Source organism: Mobula birostris, chromosome 11 (genome assembly GCF_030028105.1).
Source record: "Mobula birostris isolate sMobBir1 chromosome 11, sMobBir1.hap1, whole genome shotgun sequence".
NCBI lineage: Eukaryota > Metazoa > Chordata > Chondrichthyes > Myliobatiformes > Myliobatidae > Mobula > Mobula birostris.
Genome location: NC_092380.1, coordinates 98,377,446 through 98,404,367, shown reverse-complemented (window position 1 = coordinate 98,404,367; position 26,922 = coordinate 98,377,446). Strand labels below are relative to the sequence as shown.

General features: G+C 42.0%; 1 protein-coding gene across 3 annotated transcripts in view; it reads left to right on the top strand.

Annotated features, from left to right (window-relative positions):
• prmt3 (protein arginine methyltransferase 3) overlaps positions 1-26,922 on the top strand; it is a 286,249-nt gene that overhangs the window by 141,011 nt on the left and 118,316 nt on the right. For all 3 annotated transcript variants that reach the window (XM_072272745.1, XM_072272744.1, XM_072272746.1), the window contains one exon: positions 14,220-14,298. In XM_072272745.1, the coding sequence (XP_072128846.1) occupies positions 14,220-14,298 (79 nt within the window). The remainder of the gene's footprint in view (positions 1-14,219; positions 14,299-26,922) is intronic.

Below are 26,922 nucleotides of genomic sequence, written 5' to 3'. Positions count from 1 at the left end.
CAGGAGCCATTAAGACTCTCAACACTGGCACACCACAGGGATGTGTGCTTAGCCCACTACTCTAAACTCTCTAAACCCATGACTGTGTGGCTAGGCATAACTCAAATACCATCTATAAATTTGCTGATGATACAACCATTGTTAGTAGAAACTCTGATGGTAATGAGAGGGTGTACAGGAGCAAGACATACCAGCTAGTTGAATACACTTGAAAACTTCCACAAATATACCGTGGAGAGCATTCTGACTGGCTGCATCACCGTCTGGTATGGGGGGGCGGTGGTTGGTAGAGCTACTGCACAGGATCGAAGTAAGCTGCAGGTAGTCAGCTCCATCGCAGGTACTAGCCTCTGTAGTATCCAAGGCATCTTCGAGGAACGGTGCCTCAGAAAGGAGGCATCCATCATTAGGGACCCCCACAGCCGAGGACATGCCTTCTTCTCACTGTTACTATCCTGAAGGAGGTACAGAAGCCTGAAGGCACACACTCAGAGATTCAGGAACAGCTTCTTCCCCTCTGCCATCCAATTTCTAAATGGGCCCCGAACCCATGAACACTAATTCAGTACTTCTGAAAAAAAAACATCTGTTTTTGCACTACTAATTTTTATTTAACTATTTATGTAAAGATAAATACTTACTGTAATTCAATTTTTCCCTATTTTTCATGCTTTGGATTGCACCGCTGCCACAAAGTTAACAAATTTCACGATATATGCTGGTGATATTAAACCTGATTCTGATTCTTTTATCCTCAAATGATTGAGCAATCTACAGGACACTACATTTATGATTTGATATCGGTATGGATTTATGTAAAGAAAATAAATCCACACACTGTGATGTAAGTGCATTCTTAGGAACTGCAAAGAACGTGGCTCACTTTTGTGTGCGCAAAAGTGAAAGTACTGGAAATATTTAGTAGCCAGAGAGAAAAAGATTGTTTTCAGCAGTTTGAGTTCAGATGTGGTCTGTTATCCTTTGGCGTGAATGCTGTTAAAAAAATCTTCACTGCAAACCTGCCGCTGAATTTGGTACTTTTTTTTAATTTATTGGTACTGGTTTATTATGGTCACCTGTACCAAGATATGGTGAAAAGCTTGTCTTCCATACTTTTTACACTTAACGGGCACTTTATTTGGTGCCTCCTGCACCTAACAAATTGACATCTGAGTGTATGCTTGTGCTCTTCTGCCATTCAATGTTTGACGTGCTTTCCATTCAGAGATGTGCTTTTGCACTCCACTGTTGTAATGTGTAGTTATGAGTTACTCTCACCTCCTGTCAACTTGAACCAGTCTAGCAATTATCCTCTTATTAACAAGGTGTTTTGCCCACAGAACTCCCACTCACTAGATGGTTTTTTTTGTTTTTCACACCACTCTCTGTAAACTCTAGAGCAGGGATTCCCAACCCTTTTTATGTCAGGAATATCTAGCATTTATCGAGGAGTCCGTGGATCCCAGGTTGGGAACCCCTGCTCTAGAGACTGTTGTGTGCAAAAATCCCATATTAGCAATTTCTGAGATACTCAAACCATCCCGCTGGCAGCAACAATCGTTCCATGTTTCAAAGTCACTTAGATCACATTTCTTCCCCATTTTGAAGTTTGGTCCGAACAACAGCTGAACCTCTTGACCAAGTCTGCATGCTTTTATGCATTGAGTTGCTGCCACGTGATTTGCTGGTTAGATATTTATCATAATGAGCAGGTGTACCTAATAAAATAGACACAGATGTATACAGATCAGATCAATACACAGTGCATTGAGCTAGAATAAGAAATAGCAATAACAATGCAGAATAAAGCGTAACCGCTTCTGAAAAAGTGCAATTCAGGTAGATGGTAAAGTGCAAGATTATAACAAGGTAGATTGTGAGGCCAAGAGTCCATCTTATCATACAAAAGAGGTCCATTCAGGAGTCTGATAAGAGTTGGATATCAGCTGTACTTCAGCATGGTTCTACATGCTTTCAGGCTTCTGCTATCCCATTTTAAAAACCCACTTACTAAGGTGGTATTTGAACTCATGTCTCCAAATCAGTAGTATTGTTTTCTGGTCCAGTAACTACTATAATACCATATCCATTATCACTTCTTATGCATGTGGTTTTTGAAGAAGAAATAATATTTTATCTGTAGGACTTTCAGAAAGTCATAAGTGAAACATTCCCTGAATTGAATTCAAATTTTATGTTTCTGTACCTTTGACATATTTTTTAATGAATACAGCAGTTCCTAACTTATCCAGAGCATGCAAGCTCAATTTTAGTTCCTGTTGCATCACACTCACCTTTTGTACTCTGGAGCCAATATAATTGAAGTATTTATTGACAGATTAAGTATATGGCCTCTGAAATGTTCAGTAAGCAATCAACATACTTATTAGCCTTGACGCCTTTGCTGCAGTTCATCAGCTTCCATTGCTTTGCTCATATATCACACCTCAAAAATCACAGTGATTTTTCAACAAGGGCTGAATTTCTAATTGCAAATTGAACAATGTGGCATTGGAGCTTCGTGTTATTAGAATGTCATTTTTTTCCCTGCCTGCTGTGTTCTGCTTTGACATTTGATAAAATATATTGTGTTGTATTATGGTGCATTAAATACACATTGACATCCATTTCCAGTTGAAATACTCTGTGGATGCCACAGAGATAAAACTGTTCATGAGAGTAGAAAAAAAATTATCCTTTCCATCTCTGTCTTTGAAATTAGCTATGTTATATCCATTTGTTTTTTATGCTCCCGACAAGATGTTTTACCCCATTTATTTGGGGTCCAAAAGATAAAGGACTGGAAGTAAACATGCAACATGATATACACTTCGTGGCCACTATATTGGGTACACCCGTACCCTGCTTGTTAATGCAAATATCTAATTAGCCAATCATATAGCAGCAACTCAATGCATAAAAGCATGCAGACATGGTCAGGAGGTTCAGATCAAACATCAGAATGGGGCAGAAACATGATCTAAGTGATTTGAGTATCTCAGAAACTGCTGATTTCCTGGGATTTTCATGCACAACAGTCTGTAGAGTTTACAGAGAATGATGCGAGAAACAAAAAAAAACATGCAGTGAGCAGCAGTTCTGTGGGCAAAAAATGTCTTGTTAAAGAGAGCGAGCAGAGGAGAGTGGCCAGATTGGTTCAAGCTAACAGGAAGGCGACAGTAACTCAAACAAGCACTAGTTACAATGCTGGTGTGCAGAAATGCATGCTGGATGCACAACAGATTAAACCTTGAAGTGGGTGGACTATAGCTGCAGAAGGCCACTTAACTTACACTTAGTGCCCACTTTATTAGGTGCAGGAGATATCCAATAAAGTAGCCACTGAGTGTATTGTTCTGCTGTGGCTTATAGAGCTGTTGAAGAGTGGGTTTTATAGAGGATAGATCACATTTTATTTTATTATCACTGGTACAAAAAAATCAATTTTTGGGAAATTGTGTGTATTTCTTCATTGTGCCTTTGATGAGTAACATTCTAGATGTGAAGCATAAAATTAATAGCTTTATCAACCTAACTGTTAAAATTAAAAATGCCTTTATCCGAGCACAAGGGTTGAATACATTAGTCATAGATATTTTAAAAATATGTGTGGACAAATTCTCAAGATCTGATTTCACAAGCCAGAATGCACCCAAGACCCAGAACATGCTACGTGATAGGTATAATTCACTAGCCAGCTGGCACCCCTACAGGTGAGGCAGTGGCCTGTGAAATTACATTCTAAATTACTCTGCAGATGAGCCCAGCACATGAGTGCAGAGAGCTGATTGTTCAGATATCCGTTATAAATTACACGATTCAGCACCAAGGACAGCGCTCATCACAGTCATAACTAACATAAAAGAGATAGGGTTGGGTTGGATTAATACAAGAAATGTCAGTGCGGAGAAAGGTCAGCCAAAGGATAATAGCCAATAGAAAGTAATGAAGCTATGCCAAGCTCCTGGGAAAGGAAAACTGATTGCTCATTGTTTTTATTAGGACTGAGGAAAAAATCCCAATGAATGAAGAAAGTAAATAAGTCTTGAACATAAACCAATTACTAGTGGTGAAAATGAAATTGGCCGCTTGGAATAAAACCTTATCCAATTCACTAATGTTCTTCAGTTAGAAGTATCTGTTGTCCTTACCTGGTTTGGCCTCCATTGGATTCCAGATCCACCATTTTTCCATTTGACGCGTAACCCTCACGCTCTTTGAAGTAATCTAGGAAGCCACTTAGTTCAGTGGACTGTTATTTCTGGCCTTGTATCCCTTCAACAAATAGCAAAATAATTGCAAAGTAGATAAAAAAAATAGGCATCCGTTAGTCTTGGATTTGTGCCTTGGAAGGTTTCCAGGGCGCAGGCCTGGGCAAGGTTGTTTGGAAGACCGGCAGTTGCCCATGCTGCAAGTCTCCCCTCTGCATGTCACCGATGTTGTCCAAGGGAAGGGCAGTAGGGCCAATACAGCTTGGCACCTGTGTCGTCACAGAGAATTGTGTGGTTAAGCACCTTGCTCAAGGACACAACACACTCTGCCTCAGCTGAGGCTCGAACTAGCGACCTACAGATCACCAGACCGATGCCTTAACCACTTGGCCATGTGCCAACACTGCAAAGTAGATACTGGAAAACCAGAGCAACACACACACAAAATACTGGAGGAACTTAGAAGGTCAGGCAGCAGCTGCGGGGGCCGGGGGGGGGGGGGGAGTAAACAGCAGACATTTTGGGCCAAGACCCTTCATCAGGACTGGAGAGGAAGGGGGCAAAAGCCAGAATAAGAAGATGGTTTGAGAGGAAGGAGTACAAGCTGGAAGGTCATAGGTGAAGCAAGACAAAGGGGAAGATCAGTGGTTGGGTGGGGAGGGAGTAAGAAGTAAGAAGCTGGGAGGTGTTTCAGTGGAAAAAGTAAATAAAGGGTTGAAGAAGAAGGAATCTGATAGGCGAGGAGAGTGGACTGTGGGAGAAAGGGAAGGAGGAGGGGCACGAGAAGAAGCTGATGGGCAGGGAGGGAGAAAGGAAGAGGGCGGGAGGGGAGCCAGAATTATTCGGTTTTCATGTTGAGTATCTATTTTGTAATTTTAACCACCTCCATGAAAGAGTTTGTATCAATGTTTAGAAAAAAACAGAATTTATTTGAGTTATGCAGTTTGTTAATCGCTTTTGTTTTGACCCTGGTGTGAGTGGGACTGTAGAAACAACATGTGCAAGTATTTAATCTCTTTAGTGATTAAATTACATTGGAAAACAACCAGTTTAATTTGCACATTTATGTTTTTTAAAGTTATTTTCTTGTCACAGTCTTTCTCTGGAACTTTTTAAACAAAATAAATGCACTTCTTTTATGATCATGACTGCATGAGTGTTAGTCTTCATGGAGTAACACCAAAACCATGGATCTTTACAGATTCTATAAGGAATCTATATGTTTTCCCTATGACTCCATGGGTTTCCTACGGGTGCTCTGATTTCCACCTACAGTCCAAAGACATACCAGATGGTTGGTTAATTTGTCATTGTAAATTGTCCCGCGATCAGGCTAGCATTAAACTGGGGGATTGCTAGGTGGCATGGCTTGAAGGGTTCAATGGCCTATTCCAAGCTGTATCTCGATAAATAATTTTTAAAAAAGAAATATCAAAAGGCTCATTCCTGCAGAAGCAAGTTGTATTTATGATGCCCTTCACACAGAAAGTGTCCCAGATCGGTGTGCAGACTAAATATAGCGGCAGAGGTGGGTCATTCATCCCCTTTATACTGTTAAATTAAGGCAGATCTGCATTTGAACTCCACTTACTCCTCTTTGACCCATTTCCTTTGATATCTTAAAGAAGCCCATCTCTCTCAGTACTGAGATTGTCAACAACCATGCCTTTTTTTGGGAAAATAACCTCAGTGTGGCAAAACTAGTAAGCAGTTTCTTCAGGACCAGTAACCAGTCCTGAAGAAAGGTCTTGGCCCTAAGGGTCAACTGTTTATTCATTTCCATAGGTGTAGCCTGACCTGCTGAGTTTCCCCAGCATTTTGTGTGTGTTTCTTTGGATTTCCAGCATCTGCAGAATCTCTCATGTTTATTATAAGCAGTTTAAATGCTAGATATAGATGTAGTATTTCATACATTTATATTTGGGTTGCCCTTGTGTAACTTTGCCAAAGTCATAGAATAAGTCAATGGGAAATTTGATTCTGGAGATGTGACTACCCTCATAACTAAAGACACCATGATTACCTGACTGGCAGACCACAGTACGTGTGCTTGCAACAGTGTGTGTTCGACAGAGTGATCAGCAGCACTGGGGCTCCACAGGGGATTGTCTTGTCTCCCTTCCTCTCCACCATTTACACCTCGGACTTCAACTACTGCACAGAGCCTTGTCATCTTCAGAAGTTTTCTGATGACTCTGCCATAGTTGGATGCATCAGCAAGGGAGATGAAGCTGAGTACAGGGCTACGGTAGGAAACTTTGTCACATGGTGTGAGCAGAATTATCTGCAGCTTAATGTGAAAAAGACTAAGGAGCTGGTGGCAGACCTGAGGAGAGCTAAGTACCGGTGACCCCTGTTTCCATCCAGGGGGTCAGTGTGGACATGGTGGAGGATTACAAATACCTGGGGATACAAATTGACAATAAACTGGACTGGTCAAAGAACACTGAGGCTGTCTACAAGAAGGGTCAGAGCCATCTCTATTTCCTGAGGAGACTGAGGTCCTTCAACATCTGCCGGACGATGCTGAGGATGTCCTATGAGTTTGTGGTGGCCAGTGCTGTCATGTTTGCTGTTGTGTGCTAGGGCAGCAGGCTGAGGGTAGCAGACACCAACAGAACCAACAAACTCATTCGTAAGGCCAGTGATGTTGTGGGGATGGAACTGGACTCTCTGACGGTGGTGTCTGAAAAGAGGATGCTGTCCAAGTTGCATGCCATCTTGGACAATGTCTCCCATCCACTACATAATGTACTGGTTGGGCACAGGAGTACATTCAGCCAGAGACTTATTCCACCGAGATGCAACACAGAGCATCATAGGAAGTCATTCCTGCCTGTGGCCATCAAACTTTACAACTCCTCCCTTGGAGGGTCAGACATCCTGACCCAGTAGGCTGGTCCTGGACTTATTTTCTGGCATAATTTACATATTACTATTTAACTATTTATGGTTTTGTTACTATTTAATTATTTATGGTGCAACTGTAACGAAAACCAATTTCCCCCGGGATCAATAAAGTATGACTATGATTATGGCTATGACTATGTCTTCATTTATCTGTCATTGTCCTAACAAGTTTTCCTCACATTTCCAATGAAATGGGGCAATTTACATAATTCAGTGATTATTTACAGATTACCAATTATTTACAGAAAAGGAGAGCAGAATCACCTTAAAATAAACTTTGAGTGGTTATTTCATATTGCTAACAAAAGAGTTTACATGATAAGGTGTTAATCTTGGGAAAGCAGGAACAGATTTAAATCCTTGATCATTCAGGTGTATGTCATTTTTAATACATTGGGAAAGCTTACACATTCAGATGTATTTGATTAAATTGATTTTAAAAAGTTATTGAAATTGTAAGGTTACCAATCTGATCCATTCCAATAAGATATTAGTTATAGCCAGGGTGCCTAAGACTTTTGCACAGTACTGTATTTGTCAACATGGAGTGGAGAGTGAGGTTGTAATCCGGCGGGAGCAAAGGATATTGGAAATGGCGAGGGTGGCGCAGGCGGGAGGGGTGGCAGAGGAGTGCCGGGGCAGGGATGGCAGAGTTGCAGACACACCCAGCTCTGAGATACCAGGCAAGGTAATTTGATCCCTAACAATTGGTTTATTAATCAGTACAGAATGTCTCTTGTGCTTCCTGCTCCCTCCCTCTCTCCCTTCCCCTTTTCCCAACCATGATTCCCCTCTCGCCCCCTTCCCACTCTCAGTCCACAACTGAGACCCGTAGCAAATCAGGTTTATCATCACTCACTTATGTCATGAAATTTATTTATTTATCGCAGCAGCAGTGCAGTGCAATGCATAAAATTACTACAGTATTTTGCGAAAGTCTTACGCACCCTAGCTATATACATGTGCCTACAACTTTTGCACAGTATGGTATCGGTATTATTTGTTACCACAATGCACATGAACTAAGGCTGTTTGTCTTGTGCAAATTCTACTTCAGACCAAGCCTAAATTAGACAGAGTTCCAGTTTCTGAGCTGGTCATTGCGAGTACTGAATTAAATTACAGAGTGAACCAGAGAATCACTTATCAATATCTTGATCTTTTATTAATATCTACCTAGGTTGTAACATCTTCTGACTTCTTGAAAGGGGAATGGCACAGTGATGGTAAGGAGGATACTGTAAGAGAAGCGGCCCACTAAAAGCAAGCATTTACGACACTGCACGATGTCATCTGCAGACAAGAAACAGCCCACCCCAACGCATTTCAAATTATAATCCGAAATTTCAACCAGGCTTGTTTGAAGAAAACCCTGCCCATTTATAACCAGCAGATAACCTGTTGCACCAGAGTTCCCAACACACTTGGCCACTGCAAAACTAAGATAAGGAATGCCTACCATTCCTTGCCCTGACCGCATTTTGGTAAATCGGATTACTTGGCTGTCCTCTTTCTATCTGCGTACAGGCAGGGGCTAAAAGGCAAGGCTCCAGAGATGAGTAGAACTAAGAGGTGGTTGGGGGCAGCAGGGGAATTACAGGATTGCTTTGAGTCAGTAGACTGGGCTGTGTTCAAACACTCATCAGAGTTCTGAATGAATACACCATGAACGTAATGGACTGTATTAAAACAGCTGTAGACGAGTGTGTCCCCACTAAATCATATAGAATCTTCCCCAGTCAGAAGCTCAGGGTGAACGATGAGATCTGAAATTTGCTGGGGGCCAGGTGGGAGGCATTCAAGTCTGGAGACCAAGAAAGCTATAAGAGGTGCAGGGGTGATCTCCGGAAAGCCACGCCATGGGTGAAATAGAGATTCTGGACCAAACTGGAATCAACGAGGGATGCTCGACAGCTGTGGAGAATTTGAATGCAATCACTTCCTACAAAGTTAAATCAAGTGACATGGGAGAGAGCAAGGCTTTGCTGTCAGATGAGCTCAATGTCTTCTATGCTTGCATTGACCGTCAGAACATGGAGGAACCATCGTGAACCCCCCACATCTCCAAACGATGCTTTGATCTCAGTATCTGAAGCTGAGGTGTGGGTTACCTTCAGGAGGATGAATCCAAGGAAAGCATCCAGACTGGATGGGGTCCTGGCTGAGTACTAAAGACCAGTACTGACCAACTGATTGGTGTGTTTACTGAGATCTTTGACCTCCTGCTTCAGTAGGGTGTGGTACCCACCTGCTTCAAGTAGGCTTCAATAGTATTGATGCCCACGAAGAGCGTGGTGACCTGCCTCAATGACTATCGCCCAGTAGCACTTACATCCATAGTAATAAAATGTTTTGAGAGACTGGTGATGAAACATATTAGATCCTGCCTGAGAGCCGACTTCGACCTGCTCCGATTTGCCTACCGAAACAGCAGGTCCAGAGCAGATGCTATCTCATTAGCTCTTCACTCAACCCTAGAACATCTGGACAGCAAAAATGTGTAGATAAGGATGTCCTTTTATTGATTACAGCTCAGCTTTTAATATGATCATCCCCTCAAAACTAATCAATAAGATCCAAGATCTTGGCTTCAATACCTATTGTGCAATTGGATCCTGGATTTCCTCACTTGTAGACCCCAGTCAGTTCGGATTGGCAACAATATCAGTTCCACAATCTCCATCAGCACAGGAGCACCACAGGGTGGTGCGCTTAGACCCCTGCTCCACTTGCTATACACCTATTACTGTGTGGTATGAGCACAACTCCAGTACCATATTCAAGTCTGTTGATGATACCACTGTTGTGGTCTGAATCAAAGGTGGTGAAGAATTAGCACACAGGAGGGTGATTGAAAATTTGGCTGAGTGGTGTAGTAACAACAACTTCTCACTCTTGGTCAGCAAGACCAAGGAACTGATTGTGGACTTCAGGAGTGGGAACACAGAGGTCAATGAGCCAGTCTTCATCGGAGGATCAGAGATGGAGAGGGTTAGCTACTTTAAGTTCCCGGGTGTTACTATTTCAGTGCACCTATCCTGGACCCATCATGTAAGTGCAATTATGAAGAAAACATGGCAGCGCCTCTTCTTCCTTCAAAGTCTGTGGAGAGCTGGCATGACATCTAAAGCTTTGGCCAACTTCTATAGATGTGTAGTGCAGAATGTATTAACTGGCTGCATCATGGCCAGGTATGGAAACACCAATGCCTTTGAACGGAACATCCTACTCAAGGTAGTGGATTCAGCGCAGTACATTTCGCCCAACAATTGAGCACATCTACATGAAATGCACTTGTAGGAAAGCAGCATCAATCAACAGAGATCCTCACCACCCAGGCCATGTTCTTTTCTCGCTACTACCATCAGGTAGAAGGTACAAAAGCCTCAGGACTTGCACCATCGTGTTCAAGAATAGTTACTACCTCTCAACCATCAGGCTCTTGAAAAAAAGAGATAATGACACTCACTTGCCCATCCATTAAGATGTTCCCACAACCAATGATCTCACTTTAAGGACTCTTTATCTTGTTATTTCATGTTCTTGTTATTTATTGCTATCTATTTATATTTGGATTTGCAGAGTTTGTTGTCTTCTGCACTCTGGTTGATCTTTCACTGATGCTGTTATAGTTACTATTCTACTGACTCGCTGAATATGCCTGCAGGAAAATGAATCTCAAGGTTTGTGTATGGTGACATAAGCACTCTGATGATAAAATTTACTTAGAACATTGAAATTTAAGATTTACTCTCTCCACAGTTGGTTAACTTGAAAGAGAAGGTCAGTGCAGAGGTGATAGATGCTACTGGAAGTGACTTGCCTCTTGTCACCCTAAATTATGTGTCATCTATATACCACATGAAAGTTGTGATGGAATATGCTTCATTTGCCAGAGTCATTGAAGTTCCAAAGACACTCAACAGGCTCATCTCCATCCAGGACAGGGCAGATACTGTTTCCCACTGTTGTTGTAGAGTATGTTTGTTAGCCTCAGTGAAGCTGAAACATCTCTCCACCTCATACACTGTGGTTTTGAGTTTATAAAACCTAGAAAAGCACAGACCTTTTGGCGCCCAATTTAGTGCCAACCTTTTTAGCTACTCTAAGGTCAATCTAATCCTGCCCTCACACATAGTTCTTTATTTTCCTTTTATACATGTGCCTACCTAAGAACCTCTTAAATGTTCCAAATGTATCTGCCTCAACCACTACCCCTGGCCACGTGGTCCATGCACCTGTGCCACACTCTGTATTAAAAATAACTTACCTCTGACATTCCCCCCTATACTTTCTTACATTCATCTGAAAATTATGTCCCCTTGTAACAGCCACTTCCACCCTGGGAAAAAATGATAAAAGGTACAGAAAGAGTCTTGTCCATTCTAGCTGTTCCGTGTATATTTCTATTAAGTCTCCTCTCATCTTCTTTCACTCCAAAAAGAATAGCCTTAGCTTGCTCAGTCTATACTCATAAGACATGCTCTTTAATCCAGGCAACATCCTAGTAAATTATACTTTATACTTTATTGTCGCCAAACAATTGATACTAGAACGTACAATCATCACAGCGATATTTGATTCTGCGCTTCGCGCTCCCTGGAGTACAAGAGTTCCTTCTTCTCTCTCTCTAAAGCTTCTGCATACTTCATCCTTCCTATAATGAGGCAACCAGAACTGAACACCATACTCCAAGTGTGCTCTAACCAGAGTTTTATAGTTCTTTGTTCTATGTTTCTCGATTGTGCCTTGTAGATCATGAAAAAGCTCTGGTGTGACGGAGTTGAGTTATTTTGCCTAGAATGCACATTCTTTGACATATGACTATAGTATTTACAGTACTGTGCAAAAGACTTAGGCACATGTAAAAACATTCTGCAAAGTAAAGATGCTTTCAAAAATAATGAAATGAAAGTTTCTAAATATCAAAAAATTTACTATAAAGAGCAGTAAGCAGTAAAAAACAAATCAAATCAATCTGTGGTGTGACTGTCTGTTGCCTTTAAAACTGCATCAATTCTTTTGATTACACTATTGCACAGTTTTATTAGAAAATCAGCTGGTACGTTGTTGGTATCTTGGAGAATTTGCTACAGTTCTTCTGCAGGCTTTAGCTGTCTTGCAACCTTGATGATGTTGAGATCAGGGTTCTGTGGGGGGGCCATACCATCTGAAACCGTATGACTTTTACAGAATACTGGACATGGTTGTCCATTTGAGCTTCTGGCCAATGTTGAACCCCTAGGATGTCAATAGTGGGGAATTCAGCAATGGTAAAGCGATTACCAGGGTTAGTTAGATAGACCCTCTCTTCCTGAAGATCACCATTATGATGCAAATGTTGTGTGCCATTAAGTTACCTTGGTTTTGAGTGACAGTCATCAGAATCACCACCAGGATGTCGTCTGGTCCAATATCCCAAGTGTATTCTCTGCATGAGATACTTTCTGTCCTTCCAGTTGTTGTTTGACGTGGAGGAGCACTGAGGGAGAATGGTAGGTTATGGTAGGTATTTCAATGCATACTTGATCTGATACCATAGGCTCCAGAGCTCCCAGAGTTATTGTCTCTCATCTGCATTCCCCTTTAGTAGATCTGTACTGTCAGTATAACTGGTTGCATCCAGGGAACGTGTTGGAAGGCTCTGGCATATCGTCTCTAAGTTTTGATTCTGTGCTTGTAATGGTGTCGGCCTTTTTCAAGTTTAGTCTTTGGAACAACCCTCCCAATCTGCAGAGGTTTGTGGGGAGGACTTTGCAAGACTGGTTGGTATGGGAGCAAGTTTGCCCTGTTTGGTGCCTAGTTCAACGCTGGATTTTCTGTCTGGTTTTACTGTATTGCTTTTTAATGAGAATTGTAAAACTGAGTCAACCACTCGTGTGGGTCTGAATAACAATGAGGTCCAAAGGGTATAGTTGGCAGATTTACTCTGCCGAAGTGCAGGAGTGAAACAGATGGGCTCATGTGATAATCTGCTACTTCGTGATTATCTATTTTATGACAAGCCATTTAATGGCGAGGTTTTTAACTGAACTTAGTTCATCTAGATAATGTGACTAGATGTGAACAAGCTTCTCTGTATTGTTAGTCCAGGCCTCTGAGATAATACTGTATGAGCTGTAAATACCCCTCCGACTTTTGCGTCTGGAATTTAATTGCTCCAGAATTAACAGTTTTCTTGTCAGCTGACAAAATCCCGAGCACTGACATTCTCCCCCTAACCACAAAACGGAACTGATCACTAAACACAACTGATAGACTCACTTACAAGGACTCTACAACTCGTCCTCAATATTATTTATTAGTTATTAGTTTTACTTCTTTTTTGTATTTATACATTGATTACTTGTCAGTCGTGTAGTTTTTCATTGATTCTATTGTATTTTCTTGTTCTACTATGAGTACCTGCAAGAAAATGGATCTCAGGGAGGTATACGCTGACATATATGTACTATGATAATAAATTTACTTTGAACTTTGAACTTAGGCTTCGCTGACTGATCCTGTTAAAGATGGTGGTTGAAACTTGATGCAGGGTTTCGACCCAAAATGCCAACAGTTCTTTTCCCCACTTCAAGTGCTGCTTGAACTGTTGAATTCCTCCAGGAGATTGGTGCTTCAGATTCCAGCATCTGCTGTCTTCCTTAAAAGATACCTCTGAATGAGCCACAGGCCATTAGTCATCACATCTTCTCATTGAGTCATAGAGCACATTGGTCCATCTAGTGTGTGCTGAACTATTAATCTGCCTAGTTCTGTTGACTTGCACCTGTACATAGCCCTCCCTACCCCTCCCATCCACGTACTTAACTAGACTTCTCTTAAATGCTGAAATTGAACCCGCGTCCACTACTTCCGTTGGCACTTCATTTCACACTCTCTGCACCCTGTGACCGAGGGTCAAATTTTATCTGACGGCTTTTGTGAAGGGCTGTGCAAAGTTGATGAGACTGAGCATGATGAGTAGCTGGGAGTTCCTGTTTTGCAGTGCTCTTGTCATTTGGATTTTCATTTTGGATGTAAGGTTTTATGCCTATAGACTGCTGTGATTTTTAGTTATACATATTTGTTAACTATTTTCACTCCTTTTTAACACAGGGTTATTTTTTGCTGTTCGAATCCATGCTGGACTCAGTCATATATGCACGGGACAAGTACCTGATGGAAGGCGGTGCAGGTTTGTGTCCGGGGGGAGAGGAAGAAAAATTATGAGAAAATCCAGTTGCAGTCGATTCTCTGAAGCTGTTATGTGCACTGTTCTGGTAACATGACATGCACCACTGAGAAATTTTCCACTTGGAATGAAATATGCCAGCATTACAGGCAGCTCGCAGGCATTCACTTACTTCATTAGCTTTGAAGAGGAGGCCATATTGAGTGTCGCTTTTGGAATGTGTGCACTTGTTACTCTAAATCCCTGCATAGCTTGCAAAAAAAAAAGATTATATTCCTAGTTTCATAGAATGAAAAAGATTTTAGTGTGGACATTTATCTTTTATGGAGTTAATGGCCTGCATTGAGGATTATTACCACATTGTATAATAGGATGTTCGTGTTATAAGGCAATAACCCTACCAACGATGCATGAACTGATTATCGCCTTAAAACTCCCCACCTACTATTGAAAAATTGAGGGATGGAAACAGACTTTCTGTGATCATGGTGTCATCAAAGTGCTTCAGAACCAGAATCAGGTTTAATATCACCGGTATATGTTGTGAAATTTGTTGTCTTTGCAGCAGCAGTACAATGCAATACATAATAATAGAGAAAGAAAGCTGTGAATTACATTGTGTGTATATATGTATATGTGTGTATATAGATAGATAGATAGATATACTTTACTAATCCCGAGGGAAATTGGGTTTCGTTACAGCCGAACCAACCAAGAATAGAGCGTAAATATAGCAATACAAAAACCAAAACCAGTCAAACAACAAAATGCAAGCTATGCCAGGTGGAAAATAAGTCCAGGACCAGTCTATTGGCTCAGGGTGTCTGACCCTCCACAGGAGGAGCTGCACGTTCGATAGCCTCAGGCAGGAATGACCTCCCGTGCCGCCCAGTGTTGTACCTCGGTGGAGTGTGGCCGAAGTCCCACAGTAAAAAGTTCAATATCCGGTCTACAAACATATTCCTCGATCGTAATATGACCCAGATTGCACCATCTGTTGTTAACAGAACAGTAAGCACCCAACTCCTTTACACTTACTGCTCTCAGTGCACTTCCGGTCAGCCGGAACGGTCTGGAAGCCGTCCATGGAGAAGTTTTGATCAGGAATGCCCTCGTGCAGCCCCATTCCAGTAAAACACATCACACTGCACTCCCGAAATGTTCTCTGACGCCTGGCTAGCACCATGAACTCGTCCATTTTATTACCCACCGAACTCCTCTTCTCCATAAGTCTCTGTTGTCTCGACCCGGTTCTCTTTCCTCCACTTTGTGATTCACATATATATCACATATATATTGTGATATATATGTATATATACGCACTTAAAGTAATTCACACTTTTTCTCTATATAATAGTTGGATAAAATGATCAGTGCAAAAATTTTAAAGTAGTGCATTAGTGTTCATGGGTTCAATGTCCATTTAGGAATCAGATGGTGGAGGAGAAGAAGCTGTTCCTGAATCACTAAGTGTGTGTCTTCAGGCTTCTGTATCTTCTTCCTGATGGTGACAATGAGTCTGAACAAAATCTCTTCACTTTGAGAGCAATTGTGACTTAGAGTTTGATACCGATTGGAATGGTGCCTTCAGTAGGGTATGTTTGGGCATTTTAGAGAGAATAGTTTACTGGATTTTAGGGGGAAGAATGGAGGAAGTTGACAGATAAGATTGCTGTACGAAAGGCTAGCATTCACTTGATGATCTGAGTAAACTATGTTGTAAAATTTGGTATGCTTCGGTGATGAAAAGCCCAGGAAGAACAGTCATTATAATATGCTCTGCAGCATTCATTCTATAGAGAGGAGTATTGTGAACTTGACCAGGCAGAATGTTGCAGTAATTTTCAGTGAGGGATAGCCACTGGCAAGCCCAGTGATCCGATCAAGCCTTCTCTTCTTCCAAAGAATATGATGGTTCCTCTTGCTCCCATCTGGTGAGTGAATGGGGTTTTGGTTTAAAATCCCGTTTGAAAGGCTGCTTCTCCGATTTTGCAACAGTCCTTCTGTGCTGATTTGGAAAGGTAAGCTAGATTTCTGCAACTTAAGATCCAGAGGCAACCATTGAGCCATGTCTGATACCTAGTGCATTAAAGTATGCAATGAGGTTGACTGATTTTCCAATCTGTTTCTTGTTGATGATAATAGACATATTGAATGCTGAAAACTGTGTTGTAAACAACGGATAATAGTTGCTTATAACATTACTTGATGCCATTCACATAATGAATGACATTGAATAATGTTATTGTAGCAAGGGCCTTTTGCTTTTCTGGAAGGAGGTTCATTAGTAAGCTGTTCAATCTAACCATGCGTTGAATAAAAAATAACAACCAGCAAGCATCATCTTGTGAGAGAAATGGCAACACCTGAAACATCAAGGGTTTAACACAAAGCAGGGATTGATGAGGCTAGATACAATATTTCTCTCAATGACTAAATTAAATACAAGATCAAGCTTGTATTTGTCCTTGTGTAACCGCTCAGGTTTAGAACTGCTCCTTACACAGAAGTGTTGTATGGTTAACTTGCTTAAAGAGAGTTTTCTAACCTTAAAGCTAGGTCAGGAGAAATAGCATGAATCATAATCTTTTAGAATTCAAATATACACTCAGTGACCGCTTTATTGGCTACACGTATACACTTGTCTGTTAACGCAAACACCTTATCAGCCAATCATGTGGCAGCAGCTCAGTGCATAAAAACATGCAGGAGGTTTGGTTGTTGTTCAGACCAGACATTAGAATGGGTAAGTGTCTTTGACTGTTGAGTGATAGTTGATGTCAGACGAGGTGGTTTAAGTATCTCAGAAACTGCTGAACTGCTGGGATTTTCACACACAGCAGTCTCTAGAGTTTACAAAGAATGATGCGAGAAACAAAAAAAAAATCTAGTGAGTGGCACTTCTTGGGGCAAAGTTAAAGTTAAAGTCTGTCCCGAGCCTTGTGGCCTATCAGGCCGGTGCTTATGTCAGTTTCTGTGGTGTGAAGTGACTGAGAGTACGAGACGACCCCCCCCCCCCCCACCCCGCTGGATAGGATGTCAGTCCATCGCGAGGTTAACCCCCAGCATTTGCCGGTACCCATTTTCAGCTGGGTGGACTGGAGCAGTGTGTGGTTAACTGCCTTGCTCAAAGACACAGCACGCTGCCTTGGCCCAGACGTGAACCCATGACCTCCAGATCGTAAGCCCAACGCCCTAACCACTTGGCCAAGTGCCATACTCTTGGGGCAAAAGCGCCTTGATAATAAGAGACACAAGAAAATCTGCAGATGCTGGAAATCAGTCCTTCCAGGTGAGGTGACATTTCACCTGTGAGTCTGTTGGGGCCATCTACTGTATCCAGTCCTCCCAGTGTGGCCTCCTGTATATCTGTGAGACCCAGCGTAGATTAGTAGACCGCTTTGCCGAGCACCTGCGCTCCGTCCGCCGGAAAAAGTGAGATCTCCCGGACGCTATCCATTTCAATTCTGCTTCCCATTCCCATTCGCCTTCCGCCATGTCAGTCCATTGCTTCCTCTACTGCTGCAATGAGGCCACACTGAGGTTGGAGGAGCAACACCTTATATTCCGTCTGAGTAGCCTCCAACCTGATGGCATGAACATTGATTTCTTGAACTGCTGGTAATTGCCCCCCATCACCATTCCCCCATGTCCCATCACCTGCCCATCCCCATCACCTCCCTTTGTGTTCTTCCCCCTTTCCTTCCATGGTCTTCTGTCCTCTCCTATCAAATTCCCTCTTCTACAGCCCTTTATCTTTTCACTTATCAACTTCCCAGCTCCTTACTTCACCTCTCCCCCTCTCTCAGTTCCACCTATCACCTACACTTTGTACTTCTTCCTCCCCTCCTGCCACCTTCTTGCTCTGACCTCATTTTTTTCTTTCAGTCCTGATGAAGGGTCTCAGCCTGGAGTATCGACTGTTTACTCTTTTCCATAGATGCTGCCTGGCCTGCTGAGTTCCTCCAGCTTTTGTGTGTGTTGCTTGCTAATGAGAGAGATCAAAGGAGAAAGGCCAGACTATTCAAGCTGACAGGAAGTTGGCAGTAACTCAGATACCCATGTTTTACAATAATGGTGTGCAGAAGAGCACCTCTGAATGCACATCATGTCAAACGTTGAAGTGGATGGGCTAGAGCAGCAGAAGACCACACCATGTTCTACTCGTGTACCTAATGAAGTGACCACTGATTGTAATGAATTTGTTCTCAGAAAATGCTGGAAATACGCAGCAAGTCAGACAGACAGAGAAACAGAGATAATAGCATAAATGGTTGAAGACCGTTAATGGTTGATTTATATTTTACTACTTAATTTTATTCCTTGGCTGAATTGCAAATGTAAGACAATTGCAGAAAGGAGGAAAGTGAGGTATTTACCTTTCTGCACACATTGCTTCATGTTTTAGATCTGGTACTGGGAACTGCACCCTATCATTGACCTTAAGGCTGTAGGATATGGGAGCAGAATTAGTCTGCTCTGCCATACCATCATGGCTGATTTATTATCCCTGTCAACCCTATTCAAAGTTTCAAAGGCTCATTTATTATCAAAATATACAACTCTGAAACTCTTCTCTGGGTAGCCATGAACCAAGAAAGAAAAGGCTGCACGATCATGAACCCCAAATCCCTCCTCCCTGCACAAAAAAATAAACAAAAATGGAACAGGCATATCAACCCCGAAATCCCTCCTCCTGCCCAAAAAAAACAAACAAAATGGAACAGGCACATCCTCATGCTTTCTCCCTGTAACCTTTGAAGCTCTGACTAATCAAGAACCTGTCAATCTCCGCTTTAGATATTCTCAATGCCTTGGCCTCTACAGCTGTCTGTAGCAATGAACTCCACAGATTCACCACCCTCTGGCTAAAGAAATTCCTCCTCATGTCTGTTCTAAATGGGTGTCCCCCTATTCTGAGGCTCTGCCCTCTGGTCCGAGGCTCACTCACGATAAGAAACATCCTATCCATGCCCACTTTTTCCAGGCCTTTCAATATTTGATAGGTTTCATTTAGATCACCCCTCATTGTTCTAAACTGGGCATGTATAGACCCAGAGCTATCAATTGTTCCTCATATGTTAACCCTTTCATTCCCTAAATAATTCTCATGAACCTTCTCTGACCCTCTCCAATGCCAGTGTCTAAGATAAAGGGCCCAAAACTGTTCGAAATTCTTCAAGTGCGGTCGGAACAATGCCTTATAAAGCCTCAGCATCACATCCTTGCTCTTATATTCTTATAAGACTATTCTAATCTTCTTGAAATGAATGCTAACATTGCATTTGCCCTCCTTACCACAGACTCAGCCTGCAAATTAACCTTTAGGGAATCTGTTCAAGTTTTTCTGTGGACTCTCTACTTCTCAGCACTACTTGGTCCTCCAAATATCTTTGTGTCATCTGTAAACTTGGCAACAAAGCCATCAATTCCATCATCCTCGTTGGCATCTCACATGAAAAGCGATGTTCCCAATACCAACTCTTGTGGAACACCACTAGTCGCCAGCTGCCAACTAGAATAGGGCCCTTTTATTCCTACTCTTTGCCCCTTGCCAGTCAGTCAATTTTCTACTCATGCTAGTATCTTTCCTGTAATACTATGAGTGGCACATTGTCAAAGGTATTCTGAAAATCCATGTCAACAACATCCACTGACTCTCCTTTGTCTATCCTGCCTGTTATATCCTCAAAGAATGCCAACAGATTTGTCAGGCAAGATTTCTCCTTAAGGAAAACATGCTGACTTTGGCCTACTTTATCATCTGCTTCCAGGTACCCCAAAACCTCATCCTTAATAATGGACTCCCAACATCTTCTCAACCTCTGAAATCAGGTTGGCAGCTGTGTACTTTCCTTTATTCTGCCTCTGTCCCTTCTTAAAGAATGAAGTGACTTTTGCAATTTTCCAGTCTTCCAGAATCTAGTGATTCTTGAAGGATCATTTCCAATGCCTCCACAATCACTTCAGCCACTTCCTTCAGAACCCTGGGCTGTACACCATCTGCCACAGTTGACTTCAGACCTTTCAACCTCCTATGCATCTTCTGCTTAGTAATAGCAACTACACTCACTTCTGCCCCCTTCACACTCGAAATTCTGGCTTATGTGTCTTCCATAGTAAAGACTGATTTACTAACTTTGTCTGCCATTTCTTTGACCTCCCCCCCCCCATTACTACCTCTCTGGCAACATGCTCCAGCCTTTTGATATCCTCTCTTGCCTCTCTTTTACTCCTTATACATCTGAAAAAAAAACTGTTACCTTCTTTTATATTATTGGCTAGCTTACCTTCATAGTTCATTTTTTCTCTCCTTATGGCTTTTTTAACTGCCTTCTGTTGGCTTTATGTGCTTCCCAATCCTCTAACTTCTCACTAATTTCTGCCATATTATGGCCTATCTTTTGCTTTTTTGCTACCTTTGACTTCCCATGTCAGCCACGGTTGCCTCATCCTCCCTTTAGAATTGTTTTCCATCTTTGGGATGTATCTATCTTGTGCCGTCCGATTGTCCCCAGAAATTCTAGCCATTGCTGTTCTGCTGTCATCCCTGATAGTGTTGCCTTCCAGTCAACTTTGGCTAGCTCCTCTCTCATGCCTCTGTAATTCCCTTTATTCCACTGTAATACTGATACGTCTGACTTTATCTTCTCCCCCTCAAAATGCAGGATGAATTCTGTCATATTATGATCTCTGTCTCCTAAGGGTTCCTTTACCTTAAGTTCCCTCATCAAATCTGGTTCATTACACAGCACCCAAACCAGAGTTGCCTTTTTCCAAGTGGGCTCAACCACAAACTGCCCTAAAAAGTCACTTTATAGGCATTCTACAAATTCCTTCTCTTGAGATCCAGCCCCAGCCTGATGTTTCTAATTTACCCGCATATTGAAATACCGTATGACTATCATAACATTGTCCTTTTTACATGCCTTTCCTATCTTCCATTGTAATTTATATCCAACATCCTGGCTACTCTTTGGAGGCCTGTATATAACTCCCAGCAGCATCTTTACCCTTGCAATTTATTAACTCTACTCACAAGAATTCTACATTTTCTGATTCTATGCCATCTTTTTTTGAGGATTTGATTTCATTTTTTACCAACATAGCCATCCCAATCCCTCTGCCTGTCAGCCTGTCCTTTCGATACAATGTGTATCCTTGGATGTTAAGCTCCCAACTATGATCTTCTTTCAGCCATGACTCAGTGATGCCCACAATGTCATATCTGCCTATCTCTAACTGTGTTACAAGATCGTCTATTTTATTCTGTGCACTGCATACATTCAATTATAATGCCTTCTGCCCTGTATTCAGCATTCTTTTCGATTTTGCTCCCATGTTGTTCTTCAACTCATCCCACTGACTACAATTTTCCATCTGTCTATCTACCTGTCCTTTGTCACAGTCTCACTACACAATGCACCAACTGCTCCATCTTCAGCCCTATCACTCCAGTTCCCATCCCTTTGCCAAATTAGTTTAAACCCTTCGCAACAGCTCGAGCAAACCTGCCAGTAAGGGTATTTGCCCCTCTTGGGTTCAGGTGTAACCTGTCCTTTTTGTACAGGTCATAACTTCCCCAGAAGAAATCCCAATGATCCAATAAAACCCTGCCCTCTGCACCACTTCCACAGCCACTCATTCATCTGTACTGTCATCCTGTTCTTGCTTGGTTAGAGTGTGGTATTAGAAACAATCCAGAGATTATTACCCTGGAGGTCCTGCTCTTCATCCTCTTCCCTTGCTTCTTGTACTCGCTGTGAAGAACCTCTTCACCCTTTCTGCCTATATAGTTGGTGCCAATGTGCACCATGATCTCTGGCTGCTCACCCTTCCTCTTGAGAATCTTCTGCAGCTCCTCTGAGACATCCTGGACTCCAGCACCTGGAAGCAACACACTATCCTGGCATATCTTTTGTGGGCAGAGAATTTCCTGTCCGTCCCACTGACGATCAATTCTCCTATCATTACTGCTCTGCCTGACTTTACTCTTCCTTGCTAAGCCTCAGAACTGGCCACAGTGCCACTGTCTTGGGTGCTCCTGCTTCTAATAGGTCACCCCCTCCCAACAATATCCAAAGGGGTATACTTGTTGCTGAGGGGAATGGCCACAGAGGATCCCTGCACTGACTCCTTCCTGACCACCTTCTCCTGGTTGTTGCCCAACTACTATCTGAAGCCTGTACCACCTCAGTAAAAGTCTCATTTATGAAGTTTTCAGCCTCTTGAATGATCCTGAGTACAACCCACTCCAGCTCCAGTTACTTGACCTTGTCATTCAGAGCCTGAAATTGGATACAAACCTGTAAATATAGTCAAGAGGGAGACTGTTAGGTACGTTGAAATCTGACATCTCACAGGATGAGCAATCCACTTCTTAACTCCCATCCTGTCAACGCTTATTATACCTCTAACTTCTCGAGCTTAACTTCTAGCTTGTGTCTGTTCTCGGCTGAGATTGGTGAGCCAAAGCCTGGCCACTCTTAACACTGACCACTCCAACAATGGCCGATCCAACAATGTCCGGTCTGCTTACTCGTCGCTTCTTTTTACTGGCCCCTGCCGAGTGCCTTAAAGGTCGCGATGATTGCAGCTTGCCGAAAAGTTTTGAAAGGTCCCAACCTTTCTTCAAACCTTGTGCTGCCTCACTAACGAATGACCTCTCACGATATTTGCAGCCCGCTGAAAAGTTCCAAAAGGGCACCTCGGAGAACTGGTTGTTTTGCCCTCTGCATATTCAAATTCTTTGACTTCAGTGAAACAGGAAGTTGTGAGAACAGTATTTAACCTCAGTGAATAAGGACAAATTTTCCCCATAGTTATCTTGCGTGATTCTGAGCTTACTTTTAAATACAGAAATAAAACTAAGATCAAGCTCGCCTGCCAGTTTCTAATCTGGATATGGAAAGTAAATAATTTTAAAACTTAAGTGACGAATATTTGCTGAATTTGCAAGACTGCACCCGTTAAAAGCCTATGTTTTCTAATTTAGGCTTCTCTGGGATGATAATTAGTTCACAAAAGTCAACTTCCATTGGTGCATCTATATTTCTCAATAACAGAAAGGCTTACTGGTGAAGTATGTGCTATAACAGTCTACCTCGCTGTGTTCTTGCACCATTTTGTTTACTTTCCCTGTACTTTGTTTGTAGCTGTTACACTTTATTTTGCATTGTTATTGTTCTACCTTATTCTAAGTGCACTGTGTAGTGATATGATCTGTATGAGCAGTGTGCAAGACAAGCTTTTCATTGTATCTCAGTACATGTGACAATAATAAACCAATTCCGATTCCAATTCCAATCTGATCTTCCTAGCAAATCCCTACTCCCAGTTCTGACCCTTGGTTATAGAATGTATCTCCAGAAGAATAGAACTTCTCAAGCTCCCATTCTGATCCCAGAGGCAGTCTGTCATCTACTTGGTCGTTTCAGGACTGGTGCACACCAAGGGGTTAGCTTCAACACATGGACTGCACTGGTTCAGGGACATGGTCTTCTCAGGGGCAGTTAGAAACAGGCAACAAATTACAGAATGTTGAACAGTACAGCACAAGAACAGGCCCTTCGGCCCACAATGTTGCACCAAATCAATTAAATTAGATTATGCCTCTAAGACTATATGGCATAGGAGCAGAATTAAGTCATTCGGCCCATCGGATCTGTCCTGCCATTCCATCATGGCCGAATTCCCTCTCAACCCCATTCTCCTGCATTTACCCTGTAACTTTTGACCACTGCTTTAAATATATCCACTAACTTCACCTCCACAGCCAAGTCAATGCCAAGCTAATGTCATTGACACCACATCCTGTGGATAAGATCAGAAGACTAGAATATATATGGGAACTGAATTAGATCATTCAGTCATGGCCGTTTCTTTTTTCCAAACCCATTCTGCTTTCTTCTTCCTGTAACTGAAAATCCCTATAACAAAAAATAAATTTATTTATATTTGAATTTTAAAGTAAACCAACTATTTATGGAAGAGCACATTTCCATGTATGGTTTCCTCAGGATAAAAATGGTCCTCTTTGGTATGTGCTAAATGGGATCAATTTAACTGAATTTCAGATGCAGCCTTTAACTACCTCACACATGAAGTGCATACATTAAAGAGCTTTCTTATCTTTCAAATTTACATATTCTTAAAGTATAAAATTGCTGATCAAATATGCAGCAACCGAGATGTTCCACAGCCATACTTTTATTCTCATTTACCATTTTTTACAAAAGGATGTTCATTTTCCTATCATGTCATTGAAAGAAGATGTCACTGTGATTTTCACTCCAACCATGAGGCTGATCTAAGGCTAGCCTCAACATTTTCCTGCGTTGTCAGCTATAAGTATGTGACTGCTTAGAAAAGTGTCCATTTTTAAGGCAGCAATATTAAGCTGCCTGCGGCCACAGATTTTTTTTCAAATACAATTTGTTTGGAGACTAAGGGATATCAGTTGAGTGTGTGTAAGTTTTCCCAGTCAAGTACATTAGTAAAGCTTGGCTAATTAATGAGCCAGCTTAGCTGAAAGCTGTGTTGTGACAGGGCACTACTTCATTTTTATTTCCTAAGGCAATTTTTGATTGTTGGAAACTGCAACGGTGATGAGAATGTGCTGAGTCCTGAGCAGTTCATGTTAGGTGCTGCCCCCTCAGCAAGTTGCATATGTAGGATATGCTAAATTTCACTACTTGACTAGGATGCGCTTTGCCAAGGTCTTTGGATAGGAAGTGTTTTTACTTTCATCTGCTTGTAATCTGTGCTAATTCCTAAATCAAAGCCAGAACATATAAATGCTAAAAATAGAATACAATTCCAGCAAAAGTCCTCCTTGCTGGATCTCTCAGGGTGCAGGAAACAGGAAAAGAATTTAAAAAGTTATGTAGCCATGCTGATCATAACCCTGCAACAGGGATGCATTGGTCTAACCCAGGAATCTAACCCTCTTTAGTTCTTGGCGTTCTGCTGTGTGTGAGCCTTTAGTACAGTACAGCCTATTTTACCAACCAGCCATGTGAACTGCAGCGAGAAATGAAGTAGCCCTGGGCAGCGAATCGAGAAGGACACAGATGTCATCTCTGTGAGTCCTCTAAGCAGCTGAGAGAGCTTTTGCTCCCTGTCCAATCAGCACTTTGTTAATTTCACCTGTGTGCAATAATAATTATTCAATTACTGAACTAATAGGAGAAGAATGAACTGACAAATACAGTTGTGCTGGAAAGTTTAAAGGACATTGATGCAGAAACAGGAAGGTGATGATTAATGCCTCATCTGCTTTCAAACTCTGGACGTAACCATTTTCAATTATAACCTCCAGCTATTTTTATTATAATAACAATAATCTTTATATATCACCTTTTATACATTAAGATGCAGACTCAAAGTGCTTTACGTACATTGTAAAGATAAATCACTGCAGTCATAAAAATATGAGACAAAATTAAAAATTGTAAGTAAAGTTAAACATTATATCCGATAAAATCTAATGAAGTATACCAAATTACTTAAAATGTAATCAACATCAACAGGCATTCAGTAATCCTTTAAGTAGGCCAAATTTAAAAAGCAGGTTTTTGGAATGAAATGTTCCATAGTTTAAATGCTACACTGATCCGCAATGGGAATACAAGAGCAGCATAAATTTCCATTGAATATCCCGCTCTTTTTAAACAAAAACTGCTTCTGATTGGCAGAAGAAATACTGCAGTACACCTTCAGAGAGCCTATTGCAAACCCAAGCCTGTTTTGTGCAAGATTTCTTTTGCATATTGTATGGATACATTTTGTTAGACATACCCAATCACATTTTAGGCTAATTATGCAGGCTGACTCTTGTATGCAGTTCAGAAGGCAGAGTACATTGTTGAATGAGCTGTTTTCTAAGGTCTCGGTTATTCTCACAGCATTAGTTTGAGGGAGAGCAGGACGGCTATATTCTGTGGCCTGTGCCTCATTTATCCTTCAGTTATCATCACACAAAAAAAATATCGAGTCATTTCTGAGAGTTTGCTCTTAGCAAATTGGCTGATTTATTTGTTACAGTACAACAGCAATGGATTTTTCATCCATTTTCAATCATCAGGAATCTGTGCTGGGCACAATGGAGATGCAAGATTTTTTGTTTAGCATTTGGAGTTTTCCCATTTTATTGTCACAATCTCTGTGTTTAATGATCTGGTGGTTGGGGGAGGAGAAAGGGTGAGTGGAGGGTAGGGATGCAGGAATCGAACAAGGAGAGTAGGTACAGGGCAGAGAATAGAGCGGGTCTGAATTCGGGAGGCCAGATGCTGGGTATGAGACAGGGAGCAGTGCAGGTACAAGGGCGGGCGTGGGGTGGGGAGGACAGGTGGTGGTGTGATTGGGAGGAGAGGAGAAGAAGGTGTTGGGCAGGGAAGGAGGTGGATGTGGAGCAGGGATGGACGGGTGTGTGGGGCAGGGAGGGGAGTGGATTTGGGGAAGAGAAGGGGTGTGGAGCACAGAGAGGAGGGGGTGGGAGGCAGTGTGGGGAGTGGATGGCGTGGATCAGGGAGGGGTGAATGTAAGGAGGGCCGTGAATCAGGGAGAGGAGTGGGGAGGAGAGGAGAGCAGGGGAGGAGAGAGGATGTGGGGCATGGAGAGGAGGGG